Below are 27,798 nucleotides of genomic sequence, written 5' to 3' on the forward strand. Positions count from 1 at the left end.
GCAATAGCCCCTTTACTTGCATTTGAGTTGTTCTTTATAAGAGCCGTTTGCTCTTTGCTGAAACTGAATGGTTGAACATTCTTCTGCTGCTGGTTGTTCCGAAATTGAATGGTCTTTGTGACTCAATGAAATTGAATGATCTAATTTGACCAGTGAATGATAAACTTGACATTCCCCCAAGTGCAATTGAATTGCTTTTCACTTTGAATGCTGTGGGATTTCCCTGGTAGATTGACTGAAATGGTCGTGCCAATAAAGCCCCTTTACAAAATGTAACCCTTACATTACAATACTTTTGAAATGTTGCAGAGTGCCGTTTGTGCAGCTTGTTGTGACAGAGCATGGACTAGCCCAGGTTGGACTCCTCCGTTGCATCATGGAGGAATCCTTCCTCCATGGTTGCATGCAACGCGACGGAGTCCAGTGGCACTGACTGACGTCCTACCAGAGGGCTAAGCATAGACATGCTACACACGTGGTTGCCGGTTATAGACAGCTGTGGTGGGCGGGGCTATGGTTGAGGGAAAAATACTCTAGCATAAAAGCCATTTACTGATTGGGCATTTTTGTCTAACAGGTGACCGTAGTCCTGCTTTTGTTCCTACTCACAAGTCCCTCAAAGGTATTTGGAATTACATAAGACTATAGCAAGACAATTTTGCATATGAAACGAGGAGTTAAAACCAACGAAATTAAACTAAACCAGCTCCTCTGAATGGCATCTGTAGCCAACAGTAATGGGAAAACCCACTTTTTGCACTTCTAAATTTATTTTCTTTGCTAAGGATTTGCAAATTCTAGATATCAAACATGTATAAACAGAAAGAAAAAAAAAGAAGAGGCATAAATGTTTTTGGTTTCGGGGGGGATTTTTTAAGGGATTTGTACAGTTTGTCACAGCGCTGACAGGCTGAACGAATTAGTGTAAATTCGATAACTTTCCGTATCTTGCCACCACTATTTTACTAATATTTACAAAAAGGGATATCATATCGAATGAAAAAGTGGTGGCATGATACGGAAAATTCTCCGTGGTGGGCACTGTACAAAACTATAGGGTAAAGAAGTGCAACGCAAATCTGTAACTTCAACAATTTTCCTTTTTTCTTACAGGCCCCGGTACAGTCAATCCTTTGCCTCTATTAACACAGCCTAGCAGTATTCAAAGTGTACTACTGTCTGCTGAGTAGTCTTTAGGCAAAAATATGAATAATGTTATTTTTGGCAACATTTCACTGGTCGGAATTCATTAGCTTCCCTACCTTTTAGCCCGTTCAAATCAGCGGTACAGCTTGTTGGCTCGTCTTCCCCGCCAGGCTGGGCGTCGCACAAGCCACTCTGCTCCGCGCCCCGGGCTGGGTTCGTCCTCGTTGTTGGTGTGGCCAAGGTCCCGTCTTCCTTGTCAAAAGGGAACTGAAGAGTTCAAGCAATGGAGCTCGCAAGAAACCGAAAGCTCAGCAGACAAACATTAAGTCTGGTTTTACCATAGTTCTCGGTGGCGGCAAACTCAACATCGCAAATAAATTGTTTAGTGAGATTGTTCCCTGCCATGTGAAGTCCAGTCCGCTCGACCCTCGTGTAAAACTCTGGAGCACATGTTTCCACATACAGTACGCCCTTACTGCATGCTGTCGTTGAAAAGTCAAAGAACCCGGGAAAGGCACTGAGTACACCATGCTTAGTACGGGGGGGGGGGGGGGGGGGGGGGGGTACTCATGGAAAACAAACATGTATCTGTTTAATGACATTAAGCAAAATCTGTTTTTATTATTTCAATATTTTTTACTGTGTGCGATCGTTTGAGTTACCCTTTTGGAGGATCTTATAAAAGAGTAATTATTTTATTTAACTGAACTGAGTTGAATTGAGCACTTTCTGTGCATTTTGCAAAGTTTGGTTAATGATAAATAAATTATTACGTTTCTTACATTGTTAAAGCGTTATATTATTGCAAGAAATAATTGAGTTTTGGAATGATAGAAGGGGCATTCCTGAGCACGTAACTTGTTTTTAAAAACCTCAACAAGCCATTTTGAGGTAATACTATTATGACTCTTTTAGATTTTGGGTAAATTTGTCTGTACATCAAACCAAACAATGCACTCCGAAAAACAATGTCCACCATTATCTCAAATAATATTCTAAAATAATGGCATTATTAGCGTGATAACGACATTTCAACATTATTTATTTTGCATTTCGCATGTTTTTAATTTTATTCGTAAAATTGAAAAGCAATGTCATTATCGCGTACCAGTTGGGGTGGGTGTAGGCCTATGAATTCCCCCCAAAATACAAAAAATTATTATGGCTTTAAGTTTATTAAATTATTAATTTTTAAATCTTACAACTTCAAAATTTTATAGAATTATCAGGTTTCCATATAATTATATATAGTCTAAAATCTCAATTTCAAACAATTTTTGTATACGTGCCATGCCGGTTTTCCCCCATCATTATGTCAATAAATTTCAATTAATTTTATGAGTTTAATTGACAAATAAAGCATTCCTGACAATGTTTTACTCACCCGTAAAATGTGCTAATAAGATGTTTTACAATATTGTACCCTTTTCCCTTAAAACTACTAACTTTGTTTTCAAAACACCTATCAGACTCCATTTCAAATTGAAAAAAAAAAACCACAAAACATTCCATTATATTTTCTTTTTATAAAATTGTATGACAACTATTTAGAAAAAATAAAACACCTCCACGTGGTTATTCGTTTTTTCCCAAAGACTATCCCAAACCCAATTAATAGCCTATTTACGTAATCTGCAAGGAATATGAAAATGTTGTGGTATTTTTTTGTGAATTATTGTTAAGTGCTTTTGTATCTTGATTTGAGGCTAATTACCTCCATGATTTGATTAAACAAAAGTAAGTGAATTTCCAGGCTTCCATTCGAATGAGGGCGGTATTGAAACTCAGAATAAAAATAAATAAAAAAACTCAATCAAAAGACTTGGACCAAGTCTATTTTTTACCTCTCTCGATGCGAGCTCAAGAGGGCGCCCTATCAACTTAACGGTTATGGTATTCCGACTTTTCGTATGAAATTCTACCGTATCATTTTGGGTTACCAGCGTAAACAAAAACGTGCATGTTCTAATGGCATGTTGTAAACAGTGTTGTTCTTGGTGATCAGACAGTCTGTAGTAAACGAATAAGCGCTAAGTTGAATGTTATTCGAGAAATCAGATCAGAATGGTGAGTCAAATTGTTTCTAACAAGAGGTTCCATCCATGACAAGAGCTTTTCACATGATCTAATTAGCTTAGTTAAAACAAATAGTTAGTAAAAACTATAATAAATGCAATGGTATTATTAATTATATTAATTATAAATTCCTAATTACAATTTGTTTTTATTTGTTTAATAATTATCATGTCATGGGGCCTAGTGGTTGGGGTTTAATTAAGTCCATATCCAAGGATTGTTGTTCTCTAGCTAAACTAAACTTACTTTAAAGCTTGAAGCTGACCCCACTGCACTCGCTTTAAGTTGTATGTCTATCTACTATGTGGCCAAGCTTAATTTTGCTATTTTTAGATGATCTTCTTCAGCATCATGATCATCAATGATCATCATGTCATTCATGATGGTGACGAAGGAACTCTGCAAACTTTTCTCCACACACGAAAACAAGGCGATGTAATTCTAGACATCGAATTGAAAAGTCTACATTGCTTTACAACAAGCCTACATACATCAGCCGTTGTTAACAAAACAAATGCTGGATTCCCAAATGCTTCCACCAAATGTAATAATGGAAAAGTTTCTTCCGTATGGCGCCACCACTTTTTCATTCAATATGAAATAGTATAGTATCTAGCTTACCTCAATGAGATATCCCTTTTTGTAAAAATGAGTGAAAAAGTGGTGGCGCCATACCGAAAGTTATCCGTAATAATAGTAATACCTGTTTGTTTCCTCTTTTTGCATTTTAAATTAAAGTAGTTGCGATAAAGTAACCCTACTCCCGACTGGAGGAGGGTTACGCTATCGCAACTAATTTTAAAGTTGCTTGTTTTGTGTACTGTTATTATTGATAGTATCATCATTGAGGAAATGAAATAATCAAGAAGTTAAGTTAAAGACACTGGACACTAATGGTTATTGTCAAAGACCAGTCTTCTCACTTGTTGTATCTCAACATATGCATAAAATAACAAACCTGTGAAAATTTGAGCTCAATCGGTCATCAAATTTTTTGCGAGATAATAATGAAAGAAAAAAAAACACCCTTGTCACACGAAGTTGTGTGCTTTCATATGCTTGATTTCGAGACCTAAAATTCTAAACTTGAGGTCTCGAAATCAAATTCGTGGAAAATTACTTATTTCTCGAAAACTATGTCACTTCAGAGAGAGCCGTTTCTCACAATGTTTTATACTATCAACCTCTCCCCATTACTTGTTACTTAGTGAGGTTTTATGCTGATAATTATTTTGAGTAATTACCAATAGTGTCCACTGCCTTTAAGGTACAATTTAAATGTCTCTTTTTTCTTCTTTTTTGGCCAACAGTACAGCATCTTGTTCAAGCAGGAGCAGGCCCATACAGACAGCATATGGAGCTGTGCTTGGATGAGGAGTGATAAAGATGGCATGGAGAACATCGTCACTGGATCTGTAGATGACCAAGTCAAAGTCTGGCAATGGTAAATTGATAGTTAACCGAGATGCTGAACTTGCAACGTTTGTGGGTTAGAATCCCACCCAAGTAAATAATGCCTGTGATAATATCATAGGGTTCTTTGATGAGAAGCCTACCTGGTTTTAAAAAGCACGTGACAGGCCTGGAATTTCAGCTTTTAAAGGGCAGGCCATTTCCATTTTGCAAAAGGTATTTTCATTGGAAAATCTTAAAATCTATGGGAAAAATTTGAAGGGGCGCCAAAGCCAATACCAGTGGCAACAAAGGTCATAATTTTTGTGGCCTCCACAATTCTAGGCCTACATAATACAAACACTTTTTGTTATTATTTTAACCCAATTACTTTATCCCTTTATCAGGTCCAATGATGAGCTGAAGTTGAAGTGGACATTAGAGGGTCACCAGCTGGGTGTGGTATCAGTGGACATCAACCCAACAGGGACAAGTATCCTTTATACAACTGTTCACAAAATATTAGCAATTTGGGCTTCCTCATTGGCTTGGACTGAAGGCGTGTCCAAACTGTGTTTCAACCAAGGAAGAGAAATGTTAGACTTTTATCTGAACTCAGACTCTTTAAAGACACTGGACACCTTTGGTAATATTGTCAAAGACCAGTCTCCTCACTTGGTGTATCTCAACATGCATAAAATAACAAACCTGTGAAAATTTGAACTCAGTTGGTTGTTGAAGTAGCAAGATAAAAATAATAAAAAAACACCAGATGTGGGGAGGCAGGTCTATGGACCACAGTAATTATTTTGCTTTTGTTTTTCCTAGCCCATCTGGAAGTATTTTTTGTATTGTGACAATTTGTCATGTATTGTCGAAATGGCTGAATGAATAATAATAATAGAAATAATTGTCACACGAAGTTGTGTGCTTTCAGATGCTTGACTTTGGGACCTCAAAATCTAATTCTGAGGTCTCAAAATCAAATTCGTAGAAAATTACTTCTTTCTTGAAAAAGAGGGAGTCGTTTCTAACAATGTTTTACAGCTCTCCATTGCTTGTTACCAAGTAAGTTGTTATGCTAAAAATTAATTTTAGTAATTATCAATAGTGCCCACTGCCTTTAAGTCAGCTTGATAGAAATAATCAGCTGTTTGGTTCGCCACAAATAAGTTCATCCTGCTCTTTGATCTATTCTCTTGTGCTGAGGACACTGTTCTTAAAAGTTCTGTGAAATCTTAACCCAAAGGGCTATCAAAATGTGGAAATGACATCATTTTGACATTCTGCCTAAAATTTGGATCATAATTTAGTTTTTGTTGTTGTCAGCATTGATTCTTAACCGCCACTTGTCAACTCCAGGGGTCAGTACATACAGCTGCCTAGCATTATTTTGATAGAAACTGGTTTCAAGCCCAAACACAACGGCATGAGAACTTAAACTGGTTGTCTTTGATTTTTTACATCTGTTGTGATAGTACACTGAAATTATTTTCTATCGTGTCTACATCACTAAAAACTGAACACACTACGTATATGTTAGCTGGCAAGAGCAGTTGATAAGTGAAAAAGTCTCTTGAGTCTTAAAATGTTACCCTAATAATAACAATAATGAAAATTTAAAAATTTCAAAAATCCACAAAAGTGTTCAGGGCACTTATACAAAACAAATAGAGCTAATATGTAGATAGAATGCTGAAAACCACTGAGAGAACAATTTTATGCAAACACTTCATAAGAAAGATAAGTTGAGAAGTTTTTCTTTAAAAACTGGTTTAAGGAAACCGATGATTTGACAGTTGTTGACAATTTTAATATCGATAGGCACTGTACAGCATGACCAGAAGATTTGCCACTCCATGAACGATTATATTTTGACTCAATAAAAGTGCAACTCTTGTAAAAAAAAAAGTTTCATCCTTAACCTTGTTGTTAATAAAAGTCGCCGCCTCAAGCTCTCTTGACAGCAACATCCGCCTTTGGGACCTGGAAGTGGGCAAACAAATGAGGAGCATAGACGCTGGGCCTGTTGATGCGTGGACCATAACATTCTCACCGGACGGTCGTTTCTTAGCTACAGGAAGCTACACGGGAAAGGTCAACTTGTTCGGGGTCGAGAGCGGGAAAAAGGAAGCCACACTTGACACCAGGGGAAAGTTCATCCTCAGTATTGCATATGTAAGTTTACTGTAGATGTTAATTTTGCATCTGGTACAAAGAATATTAATTTTAGTTTTATCCTTACACTGATGTGTGTTAGCACTGTATACTCGGTACTTTCCCTGAGTTCTCTGAGTAAAAATCACAGGCTTATTACTTGGGTGGGATTCGAACCCATGACCTTTGTAATTCTAGAGCAGTGTCTAACCAAAAACATTGGTGTTTGGGTAAAACCGAAATTAACAAGTTTACTGTCTCAATATAGGGTTCACAAGATCAGGGCCCAATTTCATGGCTCTGCTTACCTTTGAACTCTGCACCTATGATCAACATCCTCCGCTTACTGCTTGCCTTTGAACTCTGCACCTATGATCACCATCCTCCGCTTACTGTGCAAGCACCGAATTTCTGTGCTAGCTGTGTAAGCGAAGAATGTCTTGTAACTTGGAGTAGGCATGCACACAAGCAAAAATTCCCTGCCAACCCGTGAAACATGCTTAATGTAAGCGAGGAATTTCCTGCTTAAGTGTTGATTCTTTGCTTACTGTAAGCAGAGCCGTAAAGTTTGTCTCTGTCGTAGAGCCACAAGACATAATGAACAATTTTTTTAACATTTGATTTTGGGGTGATCAAAGACAAAGCGACCAGAGCAGAATTTGAACCAACGACCAATGGGTGGTCGGGTTGGCGTAGTGGTATCTTTCCTCCTATTCCAACTCTAGGACCCCAGTTTGAATCCAAACTGGGGGCACTATGTGGATTGGGTTTCCTCCCACAACTCAAATTAAAACTTCCTTCCTTGTCTTCTCTCCATTGGGTTCCTGTCTAGTACAGTGGATAAGTTTACTTTTGTAAGAGCCCGCGGCTTCACAACTGGAATAAATAAAATGAAATTAAATGAAACGACCTCTTGATTAACAGTTGGGCAATCTACCAAGCGACATGTATCTAGTCCTATCTCCCTGAAAATACCGGAACAGTTTGTTGACGTTATCTTAAAACAAGTAGACACTTTATTCAGCGGAAACTTTTACACTTGACTTTTATTGTATCATCCTCATTCAGCATTTTATTGACACAAAAAACCCACAATCTTTGTCCCTACAGAGTCCAGATGGAAAGTACATAGCTAGTGGCGCCATCGATGGCATCGTTAACTTATTTGACATTCAGACAAGTAAACTACTTCATACATTAGAAGGTAAGTATCAACAGTCAGTGTGCTAGTATATTACATATAGACTTCTTACATATGTGATGTGATCAAGCTAAATGAGTAGTTTGTCAGAGATATCAGTTTGGAGAAACAGGCCAACATAGGCGAAATAAAAAAATAAAAAATTGTTTAGAAGGTTAAAATGCCAAGTATAACACATTTTATATTGGCAACTTCCTTCCTGATAAAAAAGTCTAAACGGGACTGGCTAAATTTAGCATTGAAAGAAAATGTGCCGTTGTATTTTCAATAAACAACTCAACTTTAAAGGCAGTGGACTACGGAAGCCGGATAGTGCCAGGAGATAAGAAGTGAAATATTTTTTTCATGAGCGCGAGAATATTTTTTTGTACAATTTATCTGGCGGCCGCCACATATTATCTGGCGGCCGCTACATAATTATCTGGCGGCCGCCACTTATTATCCGGTGGCCGCCACTTATTATCCGGCGGCCGCCACTTAACTATCTGGCGGCCGCCACTTAAATATCTGGCGGCCGCCATATAATTATCTGGCGGCCGCTACATAATATTCTAGACTACACGTTCTTTACTTTGCGGATTTCGAGTGCGTGTTTTGATGCTCTCGTGTTACCACGACGACTTGCTCCACCCTGATCCTGCTGCTCCGCCGGATATTAAGTGGCGGCCGCCAGTTAATTAAGTGGCGGCCGCCAGATAATAAGTGGCGGCCGCCAGATAATAAGTGGCGGCCGCCGGATAATTAAATGGCGGCCGCCTGATATTAAGTGGCGGCCGCCAGAAAATTAAGTGGCGGCCGCCAGATAATAAGTGGCGGCCGCCAGATAATTATGTAGCGGCCGCCAGATAATATGTGGCGGCCGCCGGATAATTATGTAGCAGCCGCCAGATAATATGTGGCGGCCGCCAGATAATTATGTAGCAGCCGCCAGATAATATGTGGCGGCTGCCAGATAAATGGTACAAAAAAATATTCTCGCGCTCATGAAAAAAATATTTCACTTCTTATCTCCTGGCACTATCCGGCTTCCGTAGTGGACACTATTGGTAATTACTCAAAATAATTATTAGCATAAAACATTTCTTGGTGACGAGTAATGGGGAGATGTTGATGGTATAAAACATTGTGAGAAACGGCTCACTCAGAAGTGCCATAGTTTTCGAGAAAGAAGTAACTTTCAACAAATTTGATTTCGAGACCTCAGATTAGAACCTGAGGTCTCAAAATCAACAATCTAAACGCACACAACTTCGTGTGACAATGTTTTTTTTTTCTTTCATTATTATCTTGCCACTTCGATGACCGATTGAGCTAAATTTTTTACAGGTTTGTTATTTTATGCATATGGTGAGATACACCAACTGTGAAGGCTAGTCTTTGACAATTACCAATAGTGTCCACTGCCTTTAAACCTCTTTTTAGCTCAGTTTTATTCTCTCACATTTTTTGATGTTTCTACTGTCACAACATGGGGTTTACACAGTAAAAAAACATAGAGGATAATGCTCTTTTCAAATGTATCAACAGCAAAAAATTACCTGGGTTGACAAACAACTCATTTTACTTGATGTCATGTAATTATATAGAGTTATAAAAAAGAACTAAAGAGCGTGCAAATCCATATAAAATATAGAGTAATGCACCACAAGGAAAACTGACTGGGTAAGACTTAAATAGTTTGAACAAAGACAAAATTGACTGGAGTGGTACTTGAAGTGACAACCTCAGGGTTAACAAAACGGCACTCCACCAACTGAGCTATATTGACTAATAGGGAGACCGCCAATATAGGGCTGGATAGCTCAGTTGGTAGAGCACCGGGCGCCATTGGTTCAAGTCTTGCGCCAGTAATTTTGTCTTTGTTCAAACCTAAGCAAATCCATATGAAACGGCCAGACAAGAAGCATTTGGGGCCATTGAGAAAATGGCGCTAACCCATCTCGTAGTACGGATCACAACAATTTGTATGGGGGAAATTTGTTAAACCATGGTGGGCCCTTGTGGTTATGTGAGTAGGTATATACATTAAAACAGGGACCTATAACAAAATAGTACAATAGAGTCCATGGTTTGGGAAAGGTCCACGGTTGGAAAACGTGTACAAAACATAAGGGAGCTGTTGCAAAAAAGTTTTTAGAACGAGAGACAATAGGAGGTCCGCGTTTGCAGGAAAATACAATCTTGTGTGTACATGTATGTGTGCTCCATCTAGTTCTGTTATAAATGTACTCTATGCGTCATAAGCTCAAACAGTGCAGTCAATGAGGTCAAAGGTCAGCGCATGACCCCTGAATGGCTGGTAAGTTTGAAGCGTTTATTCACATTTTCATTGTTTTCCTCAGTGATGGCGGCTTATATCGGTTATAGAAAAAATATATAAATTTTTACCACCCCCCCCCCCCCCCAAATTTAAATATAAGAAGTGTTACAACTATATTTTATACAACTGCAAGGATTAAAAACAATCGAACGGTTAAAAAAAAAATATGCACTTTTTTAAAACTGATTTCTTTTTTTACTGCGACTAAAACACAACAATAATATAAGACAAAGAAATGTTACCCTGTTGAGCTATCAGTTTTATATAAAGAAAGAGATTTTATAGCAAATAATGAGCTGGACATTGCCCCCTTTTTTTGTCCTTTTTTTTTTTCGATTTTTAGAGCCAATAACATTTAATTTTTTCTCGACACTTTAAAATATCATGTCATTGATGCACTACATGTGCATTCAAATGTACATTGTACATGTAGTATATCAATGAAAATGAGTTAAATAGAAGTATCCAAGGTCTGGTGCGACTGGCCAACGGAGTATGGGTTCGAGTCCCGGTCGTGACACTTTTAAGTCTACATTGTATAGGCATTGTTTACAGACCACTTTTTACAGTTTTACTAAATTTGTCAACAAATTTGTTTGTGCTGCTCAAAACCAATTTTTAGTCCATCAAACTCAATTTACATTTTGCAAACAAATCTTTTTACATCGTTTTCACAGTGTGCCTCTTTCCAATACCCAAACTCATTATTTAATGTGTTGACACACAAACAGTCCATATAGAAATAGCCATACAGTGCTACTAAATGGTGATAAACATACAGACTCCCATCTTCCCAAACAAATACTGCCTCTATAGCTCTATCAGTGAGTCCAATCCAAAAATCATCCCTCACTATGGACGTCGCATATGCAATAGTGAAGCTGTTTTCCGCATCGCTAGCAATGGATACCAAATGGGAAGGTCTGCCAGGCAAGGACTGCTGCCTGCAGTAAAGCTCTGCATCATCAAATTTTAAAGATTGATTCACAAATAGATAACAATGTTTCCCGTAGCCTAGCCAGGGCGGACGGCAGCAAGCGGTTTTGTCCTTGCGCTCCTGAAGCCTTTCTTTGCATGTTTTTGTATTCAGACAGGTTACCTGAGTTACAAGTAAGACAACCAGTATGAATGGTTGACTAGTGATGAAATGCATCGTGTTTGTATCAAACTCACTGCAATATCAACTCAGACAACTCAGATTAACAAAATAGTCTGATTCAATGTTTTTTTCAACTTTTTAAATTTCAATAGTGCTGCTTCCTAAATTGTTGTTTTGTTTTATTGATATTGTTGTATTCATTGCTAGATTTTAAAATGTTTACACTGTCAAAGTTTCTGTAATTTCTCTATTGTTATCTTGATGTGTGCATTGTCTCAATTTAGCCTCTGACTGAAAATGCGTTGTCTTTAATTTAACCTGCAAACAAGGCTGCTTATCTGAAGTTAAGTGTGAGAATTTAAGCGATCAACAAAATAGTTTGATTCAATATTTGCCCTGCAAACAAGGCTGATTGTCGGCACATGCGGATATTTTTTATATTTCCATTTCAATCAGTAACCGCGGTTTTCACACTAGTCAGCACGTGGTGCATAACTTACTCAGGCAATGCAAGCAAAATTACAAGACATGCAAACAACACAAAGAAATCGTTGAAAAAATGCAATTCAACCCCTGTTTGATTTAACCTACAAAAAAAGTTGTCAGCATGTGTGTTGACAATGTAGAGTTACGTTAGTCCAAATATGAATGTACCTCACCTTGAGGTTTAAACAAAACTGATTTCTTAACTTCCAAATTGCAGACCTCTGTAGTTAAGTTTGAGTGGTTGTATCAAGCTGGTTCCTTTGACCTGTTGTTACATGAATCTCCAAGAGTCAAACAATTGTTTCCTTAGTGCGAAACAGTTCACTCAAAGTGGACCGCAACACAATGAAGTCAGGCCTGGAATAAACCCATGGCACCCACAGCAACTGTCATGCCCCTTTGCTGTGGTGTTCTTTGCAAAGTTCCAATACAATTTGAAATTTCCCTCATAGAAATTCCCCTTACCAGAGGAATACTGTTGTGCCCTTCAAGAACGAAATTCCAAGGCCTGTGGAGTACAGTACATTCGTTGCTCGGCAGTACAGTAATGGCTATTTTGGAGTCCACACAGTATGCACTGAAAGACACAAGAAAAATCAAGACAGGTCTCTGATCATACTGTCGATGTTACACGTTGGGTTCGTTGTCGCCAATGACTGGATATCACACAGCTGTAAAATATTCGTATATAGGCCTACTAACATGTAGCTTAAAATAGTGCAATATGCAATTCTTAAATAGGGCAATTCGTGTTACTGTACCACTGGGGTAACCTGAACCGGGTAACTAGACATTATTTGAGGGGTCATGTGGGGGGCAAAGAAATGTTTGTTTAACCATACAGAATGATTATTTTTTATGTTAGGGAGGGGAGGGGGGAAAAGGGCTACATGTTGAATACTTTTTTGTTAGCAGTGACCCTCAGCCTTACATGCTCAGATACAATAAAATATAATTTCTTTACCTTTGACTGACAGCAAATCTGAAAGGCCAACACACAGTATTAAGTATTAGGTAACTCGACTTCACAGGTTGTGTAGATTCACCTTACTTGCTGTACATGTACTGATAACTATAGCCACACTGACAGTCTGTAAAACAAACCTGTCCAGAAAATGCAAACTTAGAATTGTGGCACAGACCAGCGAGCTGTCTGTTCGTTTTCTGCCTGTGCGCAAACCCTGTCACAGTTGCCGTCACCGTCTCGTAATTGATGGTTTGGCCAACAAAAAAAAAAAAAAAAAAAGTGAAGAAAAGGTCTCCACCAGTGAAAATTGCTTTTGTCTGGTTACTTGTTTCTGCTCAATTAAGCCCTTAAAACGTGCAGAGTAACCATGGTCTCTGTGAACTCACTTTTGAGGTGAATTCAAGCAGAATTGCAAAATTGCAGTAATTTCGTTAAAATATTATTAATTTTATTAAGTTATTAATAATTTCATTATTTCTTTTGAAGAGCTATCATTGGCTGAGAGTCAGGCCTAGCGTGCACATGGAAACACTTATACTTGCACGTTTCCATTGATTTACATCAATTATGGCGGACAATGCAAGGGGGTCTATTTGAAGGAAGGCCAACGAATATTGCCAACTAATTGTGTGACTTTGCCACAGTTGGCATCATTGAAGATAATTTGATTAAGTCCTTTTGTTACCATGGGAACTATTTTTTAGGCCTGATCAATGTTGTAAGGGGAAGGTTGTATTACACTGAGACAAGGGACTACATGTACATATTACATGAGAAATGGTAGTCTGAGTCAGACACCATCTGAAATAGAGGGCGCTGTAAGATTGGGGGGGGGGCATTACACCAACTGCATTACACAGGCCAGAGGTCAGGGTCAATCTCATTTGGCACTGGTTACATATTAGGCCAGTCGTGTTCCCAGAATGCCTTGCTCGATCATAAGCCATACAATGTATATTGGATATTTTAATTTTGTTTATCCATTCTGTGTAAGAGACTACGCAGAGTGTACTTTCAAGTCATGGAGCAACTGGACCCTTTAATTCTTCTTTGACTTTTTGGTTTGTCAAACTGTAGCATTTCAGGGTGACCGTGATTCATTTGAAGAGGATTGCGTCAAAATACATACAATAGTACAATACTTGCATTTTGAAACACGCGTACGGGGCCAAATTTCATAAAGCTGTTAAGCAGAAATTACATACCGGTACTTCTTTGCCAAAAAAAAATTGAGTGGGGCACCAACCACAATAATGTTAACTTAATGTAAATTTTGCTGGTAACTTGTTTCCGCTAAGCTATGCTATTCTATGCTAAGCAAGTTTTGGTGCTTACAGGCTTTATGAAATTGGGCCCTAGTCAGCCAAAGAAACAGCAGCCAGGGGAAGCACACTAAGGGGACATATTATTTTGTGTTTAAACAAGTAAACTGTATCATTTCTTCTTCATTTGCAGGTCATGCTATGCCCATTAGATCACTGTGTTTCTCCCCAGACTCACAGTTACTTGCCACAGCGTCAGATGATGGACACTTAAAAGTTTATGATGTGTAAGTACATTAAACAAAATTAGGTGGGGGGTAGAGGGGAAGACATGATACAGGGTGGATCCTTTAAAAAGTACTAAATTGAAACATTTAAGGGCTGCAGGAACACCATGTGGAAAATCTCTTTTGAGTTGTGTTGATTCTGAAAAGAACCAATTCTGGTTGACAACTCAACACTTTGGTCAGATATGCTGTGATCATCTTTAGGAGAATGCTAGACTCTGTTGATGGACGCTAAATTTAAGGCCTTTAAAAGTATTAAATTTTGTTTATTTCAGGGCTGAATAAATTGATGGAGTGTGCACTCAAATTTTCCTATCGGATCATTTAGAACCAAATTACGCTGCTTCTAAAATTAATTAATGTAGTGTGAGTGGGTATGGCTGTTTCTCTCTCTCCTGCTTTATTCACTTCCTTTTGATCTTAAATTGTGTTAAGAGTTTGAAAAAGTCTTAAATTTTACTATTTGTAGTGTGCAGATACACTGTAATATAAACTAATGACCAACTTGCATTATAAAGTGTTCAGTTTTTGTTGTTGGATATGGACGAAAGCCCAAACTGGGGGAAAACTGAAATTTGAATCCTGTTTCAGTCAATGGCCGGTGATCAGCCAATGCAAGTCCAACCGAAACAGTTTTTGGTTACAACCGTGAAAATGCACCCCTGGCCTGGTTGGTGCAACAATGGCAGTCTGTGCATTGGAATAGTTAATGAAAGTAATTTTGTTCTTAATTTCTTTCATGTCTTGACCACTACAGGCAACATGCCAACCTAGCTGGGACGCTATCCGGCCATGGGTCCTGGGTTCTGAGTGTGCACTTCTGTCCGGACAACACCCATTTTGTCTCCAGGTAAGAAGAAGAGTGACCTGTAGCTGGCTCAAATTTGAGGAATTTGGGCCTTTTTATGAAGTAGCAAACCTAGCTAGTAGCTAGCTCCCCTCCCCCTATTCAAATTTAACAATGATAAAGACTTGTAATGTGTAGATATCCACCCTGCTGGGTGTTCAAGATGCAGTCAAACCAAAAACAAAACAAAAGAAAACAAACACAACAAAATTAGTCCTTGAAATCTGCGACATGAGATAAGTTCTGTGAAGAAATTTGTATTTTGTGGTACAAAGAGAAGATCTAAGATTAAGTTGTGGAGAGTTCCAGATAAGTGGTTTTATACTTGCCCCCAGAAAGTTTTAGTAGCCCAGATGTATTGTCATGAAAGTATATTCCTGATGTGATAATGGTAGCAAGCACAACAAGTTTTATTGCCAGTTGAAGTTAAATTACTCTCTTAAAAGGAAACTGAAAAAGATAAAAAAATTGAGCATTTTTATAAATAAGTAGGATGCATAGTTTTTAGAAGAAGTGGTGTTTGCTAGCCCTTGGCAGTTTTTACTAGACATTGTACACAGCGGATTATTCTTTTCCAAACGAAACTGAATGAGGCTGGTGTTGGATTAAATGATTTTATATTGAAATTGGTCAGGAACACTGATATTTAAATTACAAGCGCATTTGAATATATAGATATGGAAAATGCGCTATATAAATACATTATTATTATTATTATTATTATTATTATTATTACAACTGTTTTTACAGCTCGTCAGACAAAACAGTGAAAGTATGGGACGCCGGAGCGAGACAGTGTGTTGCAACATTCTACGATCACTATGACCAGGTATGTATTGACATTCTCTCCCTCACTCTCTATTTGAATTTTAGTATTATACTAAATTAAAATGGTGGATAAAGCCAAGTCCAAACTGGTGGCTATAGCTACTACAACTGTTGCTATGGGCATTTAATGCTTCAATGCGTGCCCATGTAAAAATCAAGCTGCTACCGCAATCGCTAACTCATCCACAGCCTAAGGGTTGGCTCCATCCTGCAAGTATATTTAGAAATTTCCAAAAGTTGCCTGCAGGCAATCTTTGGAGATTCAACCATTTTGACACATTTCAACCATTTTGATTTCGGTTATTGCGATGATGACATCTGGGCCAACGCAAAGGAACAAACAAAATGTAAAGTCAACCCTCAATATGGGCATTGTTGTAAAGACTTCTGCTTATAAAGAGTAGATTCTGAAGTCCTTAATCTCATTTCTGCTTTGTGTCTCTTGGTTTTGCTGTCCTCTTCTAACTCTGTTCCTGTTATAAAGAGGTAATTTTACCAGTCCCAAAGATCTTTTTAAAAGAGAGTAGACTGAAGACGCTACTTCAAATGTTTTGACACTTTTCTTTGATATATTTCATTGAAGACTTCAGTCAGAACCATTCCAGCAAAATACATTTTTAAATTTTCTTTCCCTTCTTCACTTTCCAGGTCTGGCAGTCAAAGTACAATGGAAACGGATCCAAGGTTGTTTCAGTATCTGATGACAGAGCCATCCATGTATACGACTGTCCGTTATAGTACAAGAAACTCCAGTAGCATACTTCTAAGACTTGACACATTCTTCCCAGGCTTTTAAGACGATCCCTTGATAAAGTCACTCTGCCTGTGGGGTTCTCAAATCGAGCACTGGAAACATCCCCACTTGCATCGCTGCAACACCACCTGCTGAAAGCCATTAAGGTGTACTGTACAGTCCCACAAATTCAGCTTCCTTTGAACATCGTTCCAAGCTTTTTAACTCTAAAGTTCCATCTTTGAAAAGTCACATGGCTGTGACATTTTTCCCATGGCCAAAAGAACTGTTGTCAGGAATGACTGAAAGGAGGCTAGTTTTTTTTGTCCGAAGATCCTACAGGTACAGACTTTACTACACCTTACTGATGTAAAGATGGGCAAAGATCTCTTGCAGAAAAGTGGAAGGAATTTTATAAGAAGTTGACTGCGTTGCTTTCCATTGAGTTTTTTTGCTGATACTGAATTTTAGGCAAAATTAATGTAATACCAGGGAACCAAGAATAAACTTGGACTGATTGGGAGCATGTAATTCATGTAGATAGTTTTATCTGACATCATACCTTGTAAACTTTAACTTCCAGCAAGTAGAAATTTCCCTTGGGGTCTGTCTACCATATTACAGAACACCGGTTTGCATACAATTATGTACACATATGTTGTGGGTGTTTTTGCTAGAAGAGCACAAGTACTCAAAGTTTTGAGTTTTTTTTTAAATTCTTTTGGAAGTTCTTAATGTCGTTTGCCCTTGTGGAACAAGAGGGAAAGTTAGTGTTTTCTTTTGAAACAATTTAGTAGAAAACAAGATTCTCTGATGGTACAATATGTATGTTGGGGGGGAATTTTAACTTGGTTAAACCATATCTTACCATGGATCTCTGAAATTTAATTTTTACTTACACTCTGTCGGAGTAAGTCTGTGATGGGTATTTGTTTATGCTATCATAGATTTAATGGTAACAGTCAAGGTACACTGGAAGCATCAGTCAGTACATTGTTGTACTAAAGGGAATGAATTTGGTTGGTAACTTGTAAATAAATATGTCACACTATTAATTGTGAATACATTTTGAATACAATCTTCCTAGTCTGTGTTTTCCTTTTATCTTACCATGTCTTGCCTTTTATCTTCTTTGAAATCGTTGTGTGCCCAGAAGAAGGGGGTACAGCTCTACGCCCCTTTTTTAACAGATGGTCGTAAGCAATAAAGTTGCCCGACAAAAAACAAACATGGCATTACTGATACATATTTTTGCTAGAATAACCAGACATGTATTCTTATTGCTAAGCAGAATTTAACATTTCTGTTATGATATGCTAATGGTAGAAAACCGATCAAACTTTCACACCCAGTTTTATAAGAAGGAAATTGTTCACACTTGTTGCTTACGCCACTCAAAATGCAAAACAATGGAATAGAAACAGTAAGTATTTATAGCCACTGAGCATTGACTGTGTACTGCAAAGTTTCAGTTTACATGTAGGATGTTGGAGGAGAATTATTCAAGGGAAAACCCACAAAGTCAGGCGGAGACTGACAACTCAATCCACATATAGAATCAATGTCTCCTATATAGCGCACGTATCTACCAACAAGGTACTCAAGGCGCTTAGTATATGTATTTATACAGTAAGAGAGGCTAAGGAAAGTTATGAGTTCTGAGACCCAATTATGTAGCACCTTGCAAGGGTTTACAAGGTGCTACAGTGCATATAGCAGCCATAGGTCCCCCATTGGGATTTGAACCCGGGGTTCCTGAGGTGGAAGGTCACCATGATGATGATGATAAGCTATGATTCAGACAGCACTGAAAACAGTACTAAGGATCAGACACATCTCGGTTATTTTACAGAAACAATTTAACCTTTAGACCTTACGTACATAATGACGTCATTTCAGTAGGACACCCTCGGCTAGTTATCAAAAGAAGGTACATGTACCTGATTGACCCGTCCTGTGCGCTGTGCATACATAGCTGCGCGTTTCTATCACTATTTTACCTCCAAGATGGCGGCTTTATGATGACAATGCATAAGGTCCATTTAGTAGGTGAACATGGAAGGTCAAGAACACCACTTTAGAGGTGCAATCAACAAATGGCAACTTTCCATAAACTGTTAGCAACTTTTCAATGCGTCAAACTGTTCATTTTTGACCTACATGTAGATGAAATTTCATAGAACTGCTGAGCACAAACAGTAGCTAAGCACAAATCAATTATGCTTACCAGATTTTGTTTACCAGCCAAAATACCATCATGTCAAATGGACTATTTGTGACTGGTATCGTGCAACAAACATCAGTAAAAACATTTAGCATTTCACATACTCAAAATGAACCTGTGAGTGGACTCTTTTATATTCTGTCATTGCAAAAATGTCCTCTTTAATAAGTGTTCTTCAATTAATTTCACAACAATGTGATAAAATCTCTCCTGTCATATATCTGTATTATATATGCATTGCGTATAATATAAAATGTTCACCTAATTACAAGTATACATTAATTTTGACACAAATATGGACAGGAAGTTAACGGATGGGTTACAAAATTATTACAAAATTACATTAATCACAAAAGGTTATAACTAAAGTTTTAGCCATACACCAATGTTTTCAAAGCACCGTTACTCAGAGTAACTGTCTCCCGAGTCCTGTAAGCATCCACAAATATTTTTCTTTATCCCTGATGAATTTTGAACATCCACTCACATTTAATTAAAACGTGTAATCAGTCAAGTATTACACAACTCTTTCTTTAAATTAATCCGAAACAAATATAGAGTACCTTGAAAGAAACAGTGAGTGAAAGATAGATTCAAGTTAAGCAGATTACAATTATGCAGCTTCAAACAAATAAATTTGGAACTGAGACTTAAAAGAGTGTAAAGAACTAGCCTGGCGAGTATGCACATGAAGACTGTTCCAAAGAAATGGAGCAGGGTAAGAAGATGATCTTTGACCATAAAAAAATGGGAGAAGCTCTTGTAGTTGTGGTGAGAAAAGAATGTTTAAATGATTATAAAGTACAATTTGGCAAATAGGTAAACAAGATTACAAAAGTGGTGGAAAGCTTGACTGAAAGCTTGACTGAAAGCAGACAGCCAGGTATTTTGAGCAAAAGTTACTTCATTAGTGCAGAGTGCTACTGTATAGTGTGCACTTTCCAAAATTAATGATCAGATAAAATATTAGCATACAAATATGTAGAAAAAGGGAATATTTCAGTAGGAATAATATACAAATGTGCACTTTCTCGTTTTGCAACATTTAACACTGTAAATGCTACTACTCTTTTTCCATGGTAAGTACAAATTTGTGTACATTTTCTTTTCAAAGGCATCTTTGGACTTTGGACGAGGCAATCTTGCCCGAATTTGTGCAGCGATTAAATATGTTTAATGATATAAACTTGAACGTCAATTGGCAAAATTGGAAACAGAGGTCAAGTCCTATTTTCTGGTTTTCTTTGTTGATTGGTTAAATATATTGTACTTCCATATCAGTTTCATTTCATTAGCCATAAAATATGCTAAACTAAAGTATTTGAAGAAACCAAATTGTGCCCATGTTAAAAAAAAACAAATATGGTTTGGGACCAACTTGGTCCCGGAAGTTTTAATAAGCACAAGACTTGAATAGTTTATGGAAGCACATCAGGGAATTGAGACAGCAGTGTCTGAGGTCTGTAACTGTAGGGTGCATCACTAAGAGCCTTACACCCTGTTCCGACAGGCGCTCCTGAGTCGCGCTGAACCAAATAGATTAGGAGCGACTCTGGGTCGATCCAGGCGAACTTAACAAAACATTTATACTAGGTTCAGCTCAAGACATGATCGACGTCTGAAACCAAGGCACTCCAGAGTCATCCTGAATGTCTGCAACAGTCGATCTTTCGACTTCTAGCGCGTCCAGTCGCTCCTAACTGTTTCAGACGTCAGAATTTGGTTATGCACGACTCTGGAGCGCCTGTCTGAAACAGGTGTTACGAGGCATAAAGTACACATCCTTCCTGTGCAAGTTGACACATAGCACCTAAGGATCTGTTCCTTCAAATAGAAGACCAGTTTCTTCTAAAGAAATCTACTCCGCGCTAGTAGAATAAAGAAACACAGTTCTCTAAAGAGCAAAATCTACCTGGCAAGTAGACACACACAGTTATGGCGTTACCGCAAACCAAATAATGTTGAATTTTAGTCAATACCATTATACAAATATATTTTCATTTATTAATTCTGGTTGTGGAGCCAAGGGCTCTCAGAAAAGCGAACTAATAACCACTGTACTAGCCAACAACCTAATGGAGGGAAGAAAAAAGAAGTTTCAGATTTAGATGTGAGAGGAAAACCCCAAAGAATTAGGATCGAATATAAATCCATACCAGTACCATTAATAAACAGTCTCTTTAATATAGACATTTCAATTACTGAAAATTAAATCAGCTGATAAGTGGTTCCGGTTATTTATAAGATGCTTTCTCAATTAGATTAAGAGTTGATGTATTAATATTTACACAATATAAATTTCAACCTACTTTAAGAGATTTGGTTGCTAATTTGATTAACTAAAGCTGCCAGTTATTCACTTTCGAAGCTAATATTAGTCAGAGTGAAACATGAAACCCAAAATTATGTTGCACACTGACCATTAAATTATTGATAGTACTTTAGTAAGAAAAAAAAGATAGAACAAATTTATGTTTACTATTTTGCGTTCTTTTTTTTTTACCTCACATCCAAAGGGCAAAGTTATTATGGTTAAGAATATGCTGAAGTGCCCTGACCTAGACTCGAACCCAGATTCTGCTGATCAGAAACACCAAAGCTTGAGACATGTGCCCTTAACTGCTCGCTATGAACGGCTGATAAGACAGCATGGTGTTAGTAATAAATATAAACAATGCTTATAAAGACCCCTTGCAATTGGCGCAGCGTACTCACATGTGCCTATCCTGGGTGTCATTTTGGGAGTCAAAACCGTATACGGTATACAAGCATCGGAAAAGAGAGTTGACACCCAAAATTGCGCGCATTGTTTGGAGGCGCATTCTGTTTTGTGTAAGAAATCAATAGCTCCCCCTTGCATAGCACGAAAAGCTACAGGTGTGCTGAGGTCACGGGCAAGTATTTACGCACAGAGAACAGCTATTGTGCAATGATCTGCCTCCTTTTTGAATGTGTGACGTCATATTATGAAAAGGGTCTATAGGGAGCAAAATATTTGCAGCACAAACAATATGAAGCATGTTGACGTGAACAGAATATGCTGATAGTTGTACATTGTAGCAATACTTAAGTGCCATGTCACACAAGGCAATAATTAAAGGCAACCAGTTCCAGGTAATCTCCAACAAGAAAAGCCATTCACATTGTAATGTCCACATATTTTTCTTGGGGACTGGCATACATTGTTTGAAGAATGACTCAAGTGCAAACCAACCAAAGTGGTCCTGTAGCATGCACTGTACCGGTAGTTGGTTGCCTCCAAGTTGCCCTCGTGTGACAAGGCCCTTTAGACCGAGTCACACAGCAGCAATAACGAAAACGATAACGGTAACGACGCAAAGAGAACGCATTCTGAAATGCTCCACACAGAATAACCCCACGCTTATTCATCAAATCGAGGGTGTGCATTTTTAACAATCTCGTTTTCGTTCTCGTTACCAAGGCCTGTGTGAAAAGGCCCTTAGACTTCCCTTTGACCGTGAATCTTCATCATCTTTTGGTCAGCTCCTCCACAGATGGAAGGTCCACATTGCTCTCCTCAAGAGACTGTCTGCTGCTGGATTTACGAACTTTCTTCTTGGATTGACCGGACGATCTCTGCCGAGACAACCAGAGAGGATACACTTATTAAAAACGATTTCCCAAACCTAAGTGATTCACATTTAACATTTCTATATTAAAATACGGACAGCAGTGGTATGATAATGTACGTCAGGCTTGATATCTGACCCTCACACAAGAAAAGAACAACTTTACAGATTGCAAAGGCTGACATTGACATAGCGCTTAAGCTTCTATAAACTTTTCAGGCTAATGAAAAACAGTTTTGCTGGTTATGCTGAAGGATAAAAAAAAAGTCAGATTAAAGTAGGAAGGATACGACTGAGATGTGGACTTTTTTGGCGTATAGGCCCTAATTCACTTGTATCGGCACGCAATTTTGCGCATACCAGCTCGATTCACTACCTTTGGGAGAACCCTAATTAACAACTTTACATTTTTATAGAAATAGATTTGGGGGAGGCTTTTGAAGTAATGGACCATTCCTTTGTGCATTTTTTAAAGCTCATTTGAGGGAGGGGGCAAGAGGGGGAAAGCAAAGGTCTGAGAAGGGAGTCACTAGGTTTAACAGTAAATAATAAACACCCTTAACATTAAATCTTTTAAAAGAAATTTTAAAATAAGAAAATCAAACCATGGATTTACCCGTTTAGTCCTGGATGACTTGATGGATAGCTGATGCTTATAGATTCTCTCCCCTTCTTGTCTCTCGGAGGTTGTGATAGCTTTATCGTCCAGCATTGTTAAATTTGGCAACTGGCTGATAACATAGTGTCTGAATTTAAGAATCAAAATTAACAATAATTAGAGTGATGTTTGAAGATGGGGGATAATAGACTGCGAAAAATGTATTAACAAATTGCATTCATTGTCCGTTTTATAGAAGTCACACATACTCACAAATGTACACGTATGTAGACCCTTGTAATTTGTTCACAATAAAAAATAATTAAAATAACGTCCACCCTACACTAAACAAAACAGACAGCTCTATGTTCACACAAAGTGTCCCCTTACCTCACTTGACAACAGGACATCAATTGCATGTGAAAATGCATCGTTAAAATAAAAGATAATATACTATCACTCGGTCAACTAATAATACATGTAAGACTCAAATATGATAAAAGGAAAAACTATGACGTATTAATGCCAGAACACATCAAGTGATATGAACAGTTAACTAGTGCAAAAGTGATATGAACAGTTAACTAGTGCAAAAAAAACTTTTATACTAATAAAGCTCTTTAAAATGATTACGGAAAAGCGTCCTAGATATACCAAGAAATTCATTTCTCAGGAAAAACGAAAGGGAGTTAACTATTTAAGGTAGATGTTTAAAATAAATGGAAGAAACCACATCCACTCTACAAATATCAGTAAGATTATCTTGTCTTGTAGCAAATGATGAAAAATACGAAGAAGAACCTAAATTAACCGGGAGAAAAGTAGTGAATGGCAAATTGAACATGAAACATATCTTTCAGCTTCAGAAATTTATATTTGAAACAAATAGGAGTGATACATATGCATTGTACTGGACAAGCCACACATACACGCTGGGCTAGTGTTAACGACGAGCGAGCCCTGCACAGATTTAAAGGCAGTGGACACTATTGGTATTACTCAAAATAATTGTAAGCATAAAAACTTACTTGATAACGAGTGATGGGGAGAGGTTGATAGTATCAAACATTGTGAGAAACAGCTCCCTCTGAAGTAATGTAGTTTTTGAGAAAGAAGTAATTTTCCGCGAATTCGATTTTGAGACTTAGAAGAGGTCTCGAAATCAAGCATCTGAAAAAACACAACTTCGTGTGACAAGGGTGTTTTTTTCTTCATTTTTATCTCGCAACTTCGACGACCAATTGAGCTCATATTTTCACAGGTTTGTTATTTTATGCATATATGTTGAGATACACCAAGTGAGAAGACTGGTCTTTGACAATAACCAATAGTGTCCACTGTCTTTAAACTGCGCAAATTGATACTTTATTTATGTCATCACAGACTATATTGGGTAAAGCCAGGACAACAATACTATACATACGTATATTAGGATACATAATACTGAATCATCTGAGCAGCAGTGTTCTGTTGACCTGTACATTATAATTTACTTTTTTTTCTTCAGGAAATCCTAGTACTAAGATGGCCTTGGAGAAAATGAGCCACAAGGAAATAAAAAAGAAGACCATTGACTAATCATATAAAATAAAATAAACTGATATTAGGATATTATAAAAACAGAGCAAATTAAATATGTTTCTACTTTACTTTCTTGAGAAAATAAGGGAAAAACATGCTGAAGCCTTCATGTAGCAAAGTCATAGACTAACTTGAAAACACAATAGATGTTGATTTTGCACTGATATAAAGGGTGTTGTTTAGTTTCTATCCTTACACCCGTACACAGGCCTGTATGCTTCGTTTTTGAAAGGGCAAGGGCACCAAGGCATTTTCTCCTAGGTAAAGGGGACCCTTTGAGGGGATTGTAAATTTCTACTGTGGCATTTCACGGGCACCAAGGCAATGACCAGGGGCAACGGAGGCAATTGCCTTCGTTGCCTCCGTGAAGTATCAGGCCTGCGTACACTGCTGTGTATTGAATTAAAGGCAGTGCACACTATCGGTAATTACTCAAAAAAATTAAAAGCATAAAACCTTTCTTGGTAACGAGTAATGGGGAGAATGATAGTATCATTGTGAGAAACAGCTCCCTCTGAAGTAACGTAGTTTTCGAGAAAGAAGTAATTTTCCACGAATTTGATTTCGAGACCTCAGATTTAGAATTTGAGGTCTCGAAATCAAGCATCTGAAAGCACACAACTTCGTGTGACAAGGGTGTTTTTTCTTTCATTATTATCTCGCAACCGTGAAGGTTAGTCTTTGACAATTACCAATAGTGTCCAGTGTCTTTAAGCACTGTATTCTCAGTACTTTCCTGAGGTCTTTGAACACAAATCAATCAGGATTTCGTTTTTCACAGAATTCAGCAACGATTTAACATTTAACTTAAAAATAGTTCACAAACCTGTAGTCTAGATACTGTTCATACGACCCTCCGTTGAAGAAACTCGGTGCAGCCGGGTTGTTTATCATACTCAAGTATTGAAGATCCGGGAATGCCTTGTCAACGGTCTCAATGAATACCGTCAGGTTGGCGATGCGATTCCTATTGACCCACAGAATCGTGATATTGGGAAGGGACGGGAACTTTACATGGGATTTCAGGCTGTTGTTGTCCAGGATGAGAGTGTGGATGTTTTGGAAGGTCTCCAGAGAGCGCAGGTCACTGTAGAGGGTAGAGTTTAAATGAAGATATTTACCTTGGTAATCTCTCTTTAAAATTAACGGCAATACACATTGGCTTGGTTCATAAGTAGAAGTACAGCTTTTGAAGCATTTTGAGAATCATTTCAATTCAGAGTCTTATGTGGTTATGGAAAAAAAGAAGAATTCCTGAACGTCGACTTTTTAGCATACTGAATTAATTACATTAATTTAATAACACTACAGCATACAGTATGCTCAATCCTCACTTTTAAGTTATTAATAGTAAGCACAAAAAATGTGCTATAAACAGCTTCATTAAAAATGATGGAGCACAAATTAGGCCATGGGGTATGAGCTGTTGGTTTGGAGAAGTGGTATCTTTCCTCGACCTCCACCTCATAGGGTCCCTGTTCAAATGCCACCGTGGGCACCATGTGGATGGGGTTTTCAGCCCATACCGTGGTTTTTCCAAGGCTTTTCCTCCCACATCTAAAACTGAAATTCCTTCTTTGTCTTCTCTCCATTGGGTTCTTGGCTATGATTAAAAAGTGCACTTTTGTGAGAGTACTTGGCTTCACAACCATAACCAATCAATAAAATATACGGCTAGATTTATAGTTTTAAAATATACCTGAAATTGTTGTGGCTTAAATCCAGGACCTGTGCTTTGCTTGAGTATTTTGAGACGATATCTTTGTCGAGTTCTGTCAGATCGTGGAAGGCCAATGAAACTCTGATGCTCTCGTCCATGACTGCTTTGGCACTCTCTAAGCTTACTTACAGTTCGCAAAATCCTTCTCAGCACTTGGTATTATTGTATTACATCTAAAAAATAAATATTTTGGGTCGAACAAAGGAAAACTTGAACCTGTGTCCTCCGCACTAGTAACGTACCCGCTCTCTACCAACTTAGCTACTCCTAGAACTATGAGGTTCGTTAAGCTATCTCCACGTGTATAGAGAGCGAACCTCATATAGTTCTAGGTTTACAGCTTAGCTATCTAGCCCTGATGTTGGCGGGAAAAATGTAAACAAAACTTTCAAATCACTAAAATATTCCATTCTAAGCAAATTTCTGTGCTTAGCAGCTAGGGCTGGGCCAGGGAAATTGGGCCCTGGGCCTGGTTGGACTCCTCTGTTGGGGTCAACGGTACAGTTGTGCTGAATGTGGTTGTCTTGCTCTCAGACCTACCAAGTCTCACGCATTAGGGGTGAGACTCACGCATTAGGGGTGGTCTGTCTCATGCTCCTCACGCACCGCAACCAATTTCTCACGCATTTGGGCCAGACTGAAAAAATAATGTCACAATCTTCAGACTGCACACAGTTCAGAATTATCAACTTATCAAAAATCTCACGCATAGCTGGCCTCTGAACTTTGCATCTCTGTGCTCTTGGAGTCCTTGGACATTGGTATGGTATTGGTAGCCCCACTTTTGTGACCAACTCTTAATCTTAACCGCACATCAAATAAAATAAAATTTGACAGCACAAATGGGATACCTTACATGCCTTATATTTATCTTTATAAATTGACATAACTCCATTGTATTTTAAGCTATGAAGCTGAATTAAGCACAATTGAACTTCTCGTGAAACAAGCTTTCCATTGATATCAAATGTGTAGAGTAATACAATTATTATGTGATGCAAAACCCACCAAACCCCTTACAATAAGGGTAGCTAAGTAGTAGGAAATCTAACAGATAAACAATGCCGTATAAACTTTTGTTAAACTTACTTTATTTTGTGACACACCTGTCCTATTTTGACTTCTGTGTGATGATGACACTGTCCACTGCTGACGACACGAATTGCATTATCAAGACACAATCAGCTAGTCGTCGGCGGCGGCCGGCCGGGGAGAGGTGGATTTTATACAGCGCCCTCTAGCGACATAGAATATTTCAGTGTCAAGAAACACACAACAAAATGA

The 27,798-nt window shown here is 38.0% G+C and overlaps 2 protein-coding genes across 2 annotated transcripts; one reads left to right on the top strand and one right to left on the bottom strand.

Moving 5' to 3' along the window:
* The first annotated feature begins 3,082 nt into the window (after positions 1 to 3,082).
* Positions 3,083 to 18,998, top strand: LOC117293736 (WD repeat-containing protein 61-like). The gene is made up of 9 exons (XM_033776163.1): positions 3,083 to 3,213; positions 4,533 to 4,666; positions 5,022 to 5,107; positions 6,557 to 6,792; positions 7,882 to 7,975; positions 14,300 to 14,393; positions 15,151 to 15,243; positions 15,991 to 16,069; positions 16,717 to 18,998. Exons 1-9 carry the CDS (start codon positions 3,211 to 3,213, stop codon positions 16,804 to 16,806), a joined length of 909 nt encoding a protein of 302 aa, XP_033632054.1. The 5' UTR covers positions 3,083 to 3,210; the 3' UTR covers positions 16,807 to 18,998.
* A 161-nt stretch (positions 18,999 to 19,159) lies between these two features.
* On the bottom strand, positions 19,160 to 27,689 carry LOC117293737 (leucine-rich melanocyte differentiation-associated protein-like). Its single transcript, XM_033776164.1, has 5 exons — positions 27,604 to 27,689; positions 26,494 to 26,687; positions 25,621 to 25,881; positions 23,232 to 23,361; positions 19,160 to 22,622 (listed from the first exon to the last, which is right to left on the bottom strand). The coding sequence occupies exons 2-5, from the start codon at positions 26,610 to 26,612 to the stop codon at positions 22,515 to 22,517; spliced, it is 618 nt and encodes a 205-aa protein (XP_033632055.1). The 5' UTR covers positions 26,613 to 26,687; positions 27,604 to 27,689; the 3' UTR covers positions 19,160 to 22,514.
* Between the last annotated feature and the right edge of the window lie 109 nt (positions 27,690 to 27,798).

This window comes from Asterias rubens, chromosome 8 (assembly GCF_902459465.1).
Source record: "Asterias rubens chromosome 8, eAstRub1.3, whole genome shotgun sequence".
NCBI lineage: Eukaryota > Metazoa > Echinodermata > Asteroidea > Forcipulatida > Asteriidae > Asterias > Asterias rubens.

Excerpts from the sequence above, each read along its gene's own strand:
- LOC117293736 (XM_033776163.1), top strand. Across the intron at positions 4,667-5,021 it reads CAAGTCAAAGTCTGGCAATG|GTCCAATGATGAGCTGAAGT; the intron begins GTAAATTGATAG and ends TCCCTTTATCAG. Across the intron at positions 7,976-14,299 it reads ACTACTTCATACATTAGAAG|GTCATGCTATGCCCATTAGA; the intron begins GTAAGTATCAAC and ends CTTCATTTGCAG.
- LOC117293737 (XM_033776164.1), bottom strand. The coding sequence starts at position 26,612 with ATGGACGAGAGCATCAGAGTTTCATTGGCCTTCCACGATCTGACAGAA. Across the intron at positions 23,362-25,620 it reads GAACAGTATCTAGACTACAG|ACACTATGTTATCAGCCAGT; the intron begins GTTTGTGAACTA and ends TCTTAAATTCAG. Across the intron at positions 22,623-23,231 it reads AGTCATCCAGGACTAAACGG|AGATCGTCCGGTCAATCCAA; the intron begins GTAAATCCATGG and ends TTGTCTCGGCAG.